The sequence below is a fragment of the Nestor notabilis genome, unplaced genomic scaffold, assembly GCF_000696875.1.
Source record: "Nestor notabilis isolate BGI_N333 unplaced genomic scaffold, ASM69687v1 scaffold20663, whole genome shotgun sequence".
In the NCBI taxonomy this organism is placed as follows: Eukaryota; Metazoa; Chordata; class Aves; order Psittaciformes; family Psittacidae; genus Nestor; species Nestor notabilis.
In genome coordinates, this window is record NW_009923626.1 from 1 (window position 1) to 9,008 (window position 9,008).

Consider the following 9,008-nt stretch of genomic DNA (forward strand, 5'->3'; position numbering starts at 1 on the left):
TGTTGGTGTCTCTTTCACAGAGTTCGCATTTAAACAATGGAATTTCTATAGTAAATCCCCTTGAAGGGGTTTTGGTTCTATAAACCCCGCGGAGCAGTCTGGAGAGGCAGTGCTGTTCAAGGAGCTGTGGCTGACTGCCTGGGGGTCTCTGGGTCTGTTTATGAGAGTTGTTTTGCTTTAGCTCCTCTACTATCCATGTTCTGGTAGGGCAGGCTGGGAAGCAGCGCAGAGGACGGGCACCCTGAGCCCCAGCTCTGCTAACAGTAGCAAACTGCTTCAGACGTTAGTTTGGTCTCAGAACCAGGTCATGCTCTGGAAGCAGAAGACTCTTGGTTTCGTAGGTGTGAACTCCTCAGTGCTCAGTTTGTCTAGTTCTAGTCAGAGCTGTTTTGGTGGCCCAAGTGCCTGCAACATCTTTGGTATACTCTTCTTGGCAGGAGCCTTGCATGGCACTGTTGTGCTGTGCAGCTTGAGCTGAAGAGGGTGAATTGAGGTCTGGTGAATTCATGGAAATGGGGTTGTTTTTACAGCAGAGAGTTCAACGGAGGTTCTGGAAGCCTTGGCCAGCCCTGAACAACTCCTTTATCCTTACATTCATACTGAGGGAGAGCAGCAGCAAAATTCCTTGCTTGCTTGTTTATCAAGCCCTATAACTTTTCTCTCTGTGGCTGTTTGTGTTAAAGTTCTAAGAAGTTGGAGCGAGCTGCAGGAATGGCTGACCAGAAGCGCCTTGCCTACTCCATCATCCAGTTTCTACACGACCAGCTACAGAATGGGGGGCTGTCTCCAGATGCTCAGGAGAGTTTGGAAGGTAGGTTGATCAAGACTGCAAATGAATTTGTCTTCTTGGGGGGGTATGAGGAATGTTGACTGCTCATCTGATTTCCTGTTATCTCTGTCAAAAGCAGATTAGTTGGAGGAAGGGATATACCTGAGATTAAAAAACTCTCTGACCCTGGCTTTGAGACTTACAAGTTTTATCTTAAATGAGGTAGAGTCAGGAGGGGTGTAGTGTAGTGTAAAATCCCAACTCTGTTCACAACTGTTTCATGCTTGCAGAGGGCTTTTCCCTTTGCTATCACAATGCTTTTCCACAGCACACCCTGGAGTACTTACGCAGTTCTTTTACAGAGGGCTTCACTGGTAACAAGAGTGCACTGATCTTAAAAGATCTGCTTAAGGAGCTTATGCTTTGGTCTTTGGCTTTGTACATTTATCCTGCTAAAAGAGTGCACAGGCATATCTGCAGACTGGCAGGTACATTCCTGGATGAGGCAGGAACAAAGGACGGTGTTGGCTGCAAAGAAGGGGTTTGATCCTGGTGCTTTTGGACTGTAAAACATGGCATGAGAGCTCTGTTGTGTCACTGGAGTTTCCCTCTGTACTGGCAACAGCTTCCCCACCAGGCTCCTGATGAGGGACGAGGTGGTTGTTTCGTGTCTTTTGCATGGCCACTGTGACAGCCGCCCTCTAGCAAGTGAAACGTGCACCTCTTCCCTTGACTTTGCTACCCACAGCTGTGGGAATGCCAGTAAAACCCAGCTTGGTTAAATTCTACCCCCCAGCACCTGCTCTGCAATCACCTGAGGGGATAGGAGTTGAGTGAATCCATTCAGGAGCTTGAGCTCCAGAGCCCAGTTTGCCCAGCTCTGAGAATTTGGCAAAATTTGAGGATATGTCCCAAATATCCTGGTGTGTGGTTTGTGTTCTTGTTTCTCTTATGTTAGTAAGAAATTCAGCTGCTGTGGGAGAGGGTTAAAGATGTAGATGGAGTGGGGAAAGCTAATTACGTGACTCTTCTTGTCTAGTTGCCATCCAGTGCCTGGAGACAGCGTTTGGGGTCTCGATGGAAGACCAAGGCCTAGCTGTGTCCCAGACTCTTCCTGAAATATTCGAAGCTGCTGCAGGAAAGGTTAGCAAGTGCCCTAAAATATGTGCTGAGTTTCCATTTAAGCAGCCAAAGCAATGAGCTCTGCTTGATTCCTCTGAGGAGAAATGCTGCCCCCTCAGAGGTGTGTGGGAGGGAAATGTTTTGGGCTTGATGAGCCAGTGCTTGGGAAGGGGGAGGTGTAAGTTCTTCTCAGTGGGAGTCTAGCAAAGCCTTCTCCTTCTCCTTCAAAGGAGCCTGAACACATCAGAACAAACTCAGAGCCCATCACCCCCTCTGAAGATGACATAGCTGAGGCTGAAAGACTGAAGACTGAAGGTAATCTCCTCTGGAGCTGATAATAATGAGGTTTAGATGGTATTGAGGCACCTGGGGAATGCTTGGAAAAGGTTGGGGCGGGGAGGGGGAAGACAAATGGGATCAACCCTTCTATTTCTTGTCTCTGTGCTGGTGCTGCAGTAGGTTGACATAATTTGGCTGTGTGGGACAGGCATCTTTCCTGGTGAGCTCTCCTCTGCACGTTGCCTTTTTGCTGCTGTGCAAGAGAGCACAATTAGTTCTGCAGTTTGATGGAGATGGTCCTCTGAGCCAACACACTGTAGTGCTCTTCAGGATGTGGTGCTGCTCTGGGGAGGCCCCGGGTGGGCCTGAAGTGGGGGGAACAGTTGGAGGCGCTATGGGGGGCTTGCAGCATCAGGCAAGACACAGACCTTGCACTGGCAAAGCAGTTTGACCAGCAACATTTGCCAGTGATTTGTTTCTCTCTTGTCCTATTTTCTGAAGTAGAACATAAATCCAGGCCTGTTGCTTCTTCTTGACCCTATTTCCCCCACCCCCCCTCACCTCATTAATGAGCCTTTCCACCATCTTTTTAGGAAACGAACAAATGAAGGCAGAGAACTTCGAGGCTGCAGTGTGTTTCTATGGAAAAGCAATTGAATTAAATCCATCCAATGCTGTGTATTTCTGCAACAGGTACTGGTTAGCTTTCTCCATCCTGTGTTTTTGTTATGTAGATTTAAGAGTCTTGAATGGTCAGAATCCCCCCCCTTTTTTTTAATGATTCTATAGGCTGCTTGTTCTGTTCCTTGCTCTTCGTGTAGTTTTTTTGGGTTTGGTTTGGTTTGTTTTTAAGCTCATAGGGACACACTTTCCTGTGCCCTGGCATCTTTAGGTGGGATGTGGATGTGGAAACAAACTCTTAGGCATTTGAGGAGACATAAGGATGCCAAGAAACACTGCCTGCTTTCATGTAGTTAACTCTTAAGTGGGATAGAGGGCCTAGGTTTCAGAGGCTGCGTTGATAATAAAAGCAAAGGAGTGAAATGAGACAAGCTGAAGGCTTGTTATTGAGAAGTAGATAAGTAGCTGTGTGTGTAAAATGGGCTGTGCAAGCAAATTCCCTGCTTTTATGTTCTAAGCAAAAGTGTTTGAAAGTTGGTGGGAAGACAGTTAGTGAATAAAGCAGGCTACATGAGGAACATGTCTGCACATGTGTTGATGACATGTGAGGTGTTTCTTGGAGCAAGAAGTGCAGCTGGTGCCTTTAGCTGTATGTGGGTCAGTCCCATGAGGTTTTGGGCAGATGCCCCTCAATGGGAGTTGTGAGATTGAGGCTTGAATGAGCACATTATGGCTTCAAAAAAAGTTTTCTCCTCTTATGTGGAGTGTGGGGGGGAAACGGATAAAACAGTTGTTATGACTAAGAAATCAAGGCATAAGAGAAGCTGGGAGAGATTATGTGAGCTTGCAAGTATGATAGTACATGCTTCTCTGGAGGCCAGGCTCCTCTTGGAAAGTCCGTGAGGAGAAGTAAGCCTAGATTTATTTGCAGCAGGAGTAGAATGTGGAGCTGGGTGTTTGGATAGCAGCCTGCTTGCCTAGATATGACCTGGATTTATGTCAAGTTCACACTTGACTTTACCTTGTACAATAAGAGACTACAGAGATTAAACAGGGGTGACCTTGATCAGCATATTGAAGCTAAGTGTTTTCTGTACATCTTTCTCTGTTCCCTCCAGAGCTGCTGCATACAGTAAACTAGGAAACTATGCTGGAGCAGTGAGAGACTGTGAAAGAGCTATAGGCATTGATCCAAACTACAGCAAAGCTTATGGCAGAATGGGGTAAGAGCATTATGGGGTTTTGTACCAGAATTTTAAGCTCAAAGCCTTGTGGCAACGATACTATTAGGGGTGTTCTGCCCTGGAATGCCATGCAAAAATACCTAGTGTTTCTCCTTTGCTGGGGCTGGAGGAAGATTGCAAGTGCTTATCTAACTGGGACCTTTTATTTCCAATTCCATAGCTTGGCCCTCTCCAGCTTAAACAAACACACAGAAGCTGTAGTTTACTACAAAAAAGCTCTGGAGCTGGATCCAGACAATGACACATACAAATCCAACCTTAAAATAGCTGAACAGAAAATGAAGGAGACTCCAAGTCCAGTAAGTTCTGAAACTAATGTTTGTTATCTGTGGATAAGATTAGAAGGAAGCTGCTTCATTGTAATTGAAGCTGCTTTCTGCTGAGCCTTGATGGCCTTGGTTGTGTTTAGAATACAATTCTTGTGTGCACACAGAGGGAGGACAAGTCCTGCTGTGACCAATCTTGAGTACAGTCACCTCGGGCTTATTTGAAAGAGCTAGAAATGAGACTGTTTAGAAAGGAGTGTTTTGAAACAGACAAGTCCCTGCTCCTAAAATCCAGCTTTTTTTTTTTCTCCCTAGTGACCTGTTGGCAATACCAAAAGGGCATTTTTTTTAGGTGGCTTTCTTTTCCCTTACAAAGATTGTTTTCTTAAGAAAAGAAACCTAGAGGCACTGCTGCCCTGCTCCATGCAGGAAGATGTTCATAATTTTGAAGGGTTTCTAGTTTTCTAAAGACTTCTCCAGTGCAAAGGTGGCCAAGTGGGTGTGTTTCATTTGACAGTTGTAATGGGTTCTAACTGTACATTCTAATGTGGCTGTGAGGGGGGTGAAGCTGCTTTTTGACTCCTTTAATGAGCCTAATCCCCCAAGGCTGCCTATGACCTGGAGCTTTATGGAAAGGGTATGGACAAAGCCTCTTCCCTTTGCTTTCTAACACTGGGAGTAAAGTATTAATGTTCATTGTCAGGAAGTGAGAAGATGTCATCATCTGCATGTGGTTTCTTTATGCTTACAGACTGGAGGTCCAGGAGGATTCGATTTAGCTGGCTTGCTGAACAACCCTGGCTTCATGAGTATGGTAAATGTGGACGCAGATCAGGCTGTATGGTCTGGATGTTGGTCTGTTCAGGATGAAATGTAGCAGTACGTGGCCTGGGAAGCTCCTGTGTCTCTTCAGCAGATTTGTTTTCATTTCATTTAGCGTGTAAACTGGGCTTGTATTTCGTGAAGTCACTGCTCTTCTTTTGACCTCATTCACCAGCTTCTCCTTGCAACTGTAGGAAGGGTGCCTGTTTTGCACTACCAGCCTTGTCTTGTGTGTTGCACTGTGCTCCTCTTAGCTATTTTTGTCCTACTGATCTGTTTCAAAATATTTCTGCTTTTCCTTTGTAGCTGAATGGCACAACATCTGCATATCCACGCAGTAATTTCTGACTAAATAGGGTGTCATTTTTTTTCTCCCCTCTTTAAATAGGCGTCTAACCTAATGAACAATCCACAAGTACAACAGCTGTAAGTTTGATCCCATCTTGTATTTCCTTTTTGAATCGTTCATTGGAGGCTATGTGTGTGTTTGGCATTTGCAGTAGGTCTGAACTGGTGGGAGCAGGACTGTGCTTGGACCAGAAATATGAAGGGCAGCTTTAAACCCATCCAGCTGCCTTGGCTAGTGTGTATTTTGAGTACTCCAGGCTGTGCTGAAGAGGTATCTTGGTGTAAACATTTGCAGAAGGCAAGCAGGGTAGATCATGGCACTGGAATTAGGTTTGGGAAGCTTGGGATCAGTCTGGCTCTGCTGCATAGTGTTTATATGACCTGGAGACAAGATTCACAGCTCCATCTTGGTGCTACAGGGTTGTGAGGATCAACTTAAAATGTTTGTGAGATGCTTTGATAGTACAAAGTCATGAAAATAATAAGGCATGCATGCCACTAGTGAATATGTTTAGGCAGACCTGTCAGTAGATCTCTTTTGATGCAGAGCAAGCAAACAGCTTGTGTGAGGAAAGGCAGTGTTTTAATTAAACCAAACACATGGCTTGCACACAAAAGGGGGAATCTCTGGGAATACAGGAACTGACACTCTTACAAATATTATGCAGTTTAATATTGTGCAGTTCCTCTTCTGCAGTTAAACAAAAGTTGTTGCAGAAGATTCCCTTGCAGATAACTTCATACTCTGTGTATGAAGATGCTTCCATTATGCTGACACTCCCCTTCCACTGTAAACTAAACCATTTCTGTGGGGTTTTTTTCCTGCTCTGAGCAATGACTCTTATTTCCTCAGCATGTCCGGGATGATTTCTGGTGGCCACAACCCCATGGGAGCAGCAGGCACCAGCCCATCCACAAATGATCTTGCCAGCCTCATACAAGCGTGAGTAGAGAGCTGGGAGTTCCTCATTGCCTTGGTCAATAAATGCATTTGGGATTTTTATTTTTTTTTTTAATCAGAATCAGAATCTTAATTTAACAGTTGAGAAAGGCTGAAATACTGGGTGAAGCATCATGGAATGGTTTGGGTTGGAAGGGAACTTAAAGCGCTTCCAGTTCCAAACCCTTGCCACGGGCAGGGACACCTTCCACTAGAGCAGGTTGCTCCAAGCCCCTGTGTCCAACCTGGCCTTGAACACTGCCAGGGATGGGGCAGCCACAGCTTCTCTGGGCACCCTGTGCCAGCACCTCAGCACCCTCACAGGGAAGAGCTTCTGCCTCAGAGCTCATCTCAATCTCCCCTCTGGCAGGTTAAAGCCATTCCCCCTTGTCCTGTCCCTACAGGCCCTTGTCCAAAGCCCCTCTCCAGGTTTTCTTGTAGCCCTTTTAGGCACTGGGAGCTGCTCTAAGAGAGCCTTGTCTTCTCCAGGCTGAACAAGCACCAGACTGTGTAGAATGTGTGAGAACAAAAAGAGGACTCTTGCTTTTTCTCCTTCAGGGGACAGCAGTTTGCTCAGCAGATGCAGCAGCAGAATCCTGAACTTATAGAGCAGCTACGAAGCCAGATCAGGAGTCGAACTCCAAGTGCCAGTAACGAAGATCAGCAGTAATGAGCCCTCCAGGTGAGGCTGTAGCCAGGAGTGCTGCTGGACTGTGACCAGCTGAGTGGGAATTTTATGTATTTGGCTGCAATACCAGTCTTGTGCCTTAATTTAGCAATTTGGTGTGTCTCCCCTCCACAGAGACTGGGTTATCTGCATCAGTACTGCTAGTACTGTGCCTCATGCAAGGCTCAGCCCAGAGGAGCAGTGAATAAGAACTTCCATCACACGTTGTGTGACTGACAAAGGGAGTTTCGTTATATAGTGTTCACAGTGGTTAAAGGGACACTTTATTTGCTCAAAGATTGAATTTGCAAATGTCTTGTCTTCCTGTCTCTGCAGCGCAGTCCGTGGGAACTATGTTCTTTGCTTTAAAAACTGGAAGCCATGTGTGTGTTGCCATTTCTTGAGTTGGAAGTGTCCAAGAGGGGGAAAAAAAATAATGGAAAACCAAAATACTTTCTATGACCTGCATGTTAAAGACAGATTCATGCTTTCGTTCCCTAGTCTTCATCCCTGCTCCTCTCCCTCAGCCTTTCCATTAGTCTCTTTGTTTTCTTCTGGAAGATCCAGCAAGCTGACCACAAACCAGCAGCAGCAGCAGTCTTTCTAAAGACACTCAGAACAATTAACTACACTGTTGCATTTCTGTTATTTGCTACATGGGAATTTTTTAACCCATTTTTGAAGATTGATGCACTCTTCACTACAGGACGTCTTCACTTTCCTGCCCATGTGCCACTTCAAAGAAGTGTTCAAGTCCTACCTAAGCCCAGTTTAATCCTCCTGCCAGTTACGAGATGGTGGTGTTTGTACACTGGAAATTGCAGGATCTACAGGGTTTCTGTTGATTAGATTGACTGCATTTCTCATTCAGGTCTGTAGCAACATGGCCGTGGTGTTAATGCATGGGAGTTTGGTGCTCACCTCTCAAAGGATGGTGTAAATGTGAGGGAGTCGTGACTGGCCAGGAAGAACCTGCCCACATGCAACAGCTCCTGTGGCGAGCGTTTCCTGGTGCACTGCTTGGGGTTCTTTCCCAGTCCTGACAAAATTTGTCTAGTGTTTAGTAATTATGGCTCTGTTGTTGGAATGATCCAATCTGTGAACTAGTCAGGTGGACAGTAAGGATGTTTTTAGTGTTTAAAGGGTTTTTTTTTTTTCCTGATTTTTTATCTTTTATGCATGTAAGTAATCAACCTGTTTGACTGTGCTAATGGTAGGAGTAGCGGGTGCCTGAGTAGAGAGCAGAAGGAGTATCAATGCTGCTTGGATTCCAGGTGATGAAGTGGCTGCAGGTTCAGTGTTGGGGGTAGGCAGTTACACCTTACTGTGTGGTGTGTGAGAAAAGGGAAAAGCTCTTGTAGCCACCTTGAGCCACCCGCAGCCTTCCACCCCTCTAGTTACCTGTGTCACTCCTTGGGCTGACAGAAAGCTCTGGCCCCTTCCCCTAAAGTAACTAGTTGAGGCCAGAGACTTATATCGACCACAGAATTGGCTTTAAAGTAGTTAATTTGCCTGTGGTGGGGTAGGTGTGTTCACAGCCTGACTGCTGGGCAAAAAGCATCCCCTCTGAAGGTGTGAGATGGAAAACTCCCTTTCAGGAGACCTGGTGGTGTGAGTGAGCAGGTATATTTGCAGATTAATATCAAAGAAAAACAAAACAACCTGTAAATGCTCCATAAGTGATATGTGGTCAATGTAACTTGTGAAGAATAAACTATTTGGACACTTTCTTTGTTATCCCTCTTGCCCAGGTGACTGAAGCAAGATGTGGTGCTGTGGGGTCAGGGCTCTGTTCCGCTGAGGCCAAACCTACAAATGGGGTTTGTCCGCCTTTCCCCATTTTTCGTTCTTCCCTGCTGGAATGCTGCTTCTGCCCGTTTCAGCGTCCCCTAAACTCTTTTAAGTTCTCTCCAGCTGGTTTTTGGTGGCG

At 45.8% G+C, this 9,008-nt stretch overlaps 1 protein-coding gene across 1 annotated transcript; it reads left to right on the forward strand.

Moving 5' to 3' along the window:
• Window positions 1-669: 669 nt before the first annotated feature.
• On the forward strand, window positions 670-7,549 carry SGTA (small glutamine-rich tetratricopeptide repeat (TPR)-containing, alpha). The gene is made up of 11 exons (XM_010012255.1): window positions 670-811; window positions 1,809-1,912; window positions 2,122-2,206; window positions 2,764-2,863; window positions 3,910-4,014; window positions 4,196-4,334; window positions 5,053-5,115; window positions 5,512-5,549; window positions 6,325-6,414; window positions 6,970-7,093; window positions 7,415-7,549. Exons 1-10 carry the CDS (start codon window positions 712-714, stop codon window positions 7,079-7,081), a joined length of 936 nt encoding a protein of 311 aa, XP_010010557.1. The 5' UTR covers window positions 670-711; the 3' UTR covers window positions 7,082-7,093; window positions 7,415-7,549.
• The last annotated feature ends 1,459 nt before the right edge of the window (window positions 7,550-9,008 follow it).

Coding starts and splice junctions, on each gene's coding strand:
- SGTA (XM_010012255.1), top strand. CDS start 712: ATGGCTGACCAGAAGCGCCTTGCCTACTCCATCATCCAGTTTCTACAC. Junction 2,864..3,909: donor GCTGTGTATTTCTGCAACAG/GTACTGGTTAGC, acceptor TGTTCCCTCCAG/AGCTGCTGCATACAGTAAAC. Junction 4,335..5,052: donor TGAAGGAGACTCCAAGTCCA/GTAAGTTCTGAA, acceptor TTATGCTTACAG/ACTGGAGGTCCAGGAGGATT.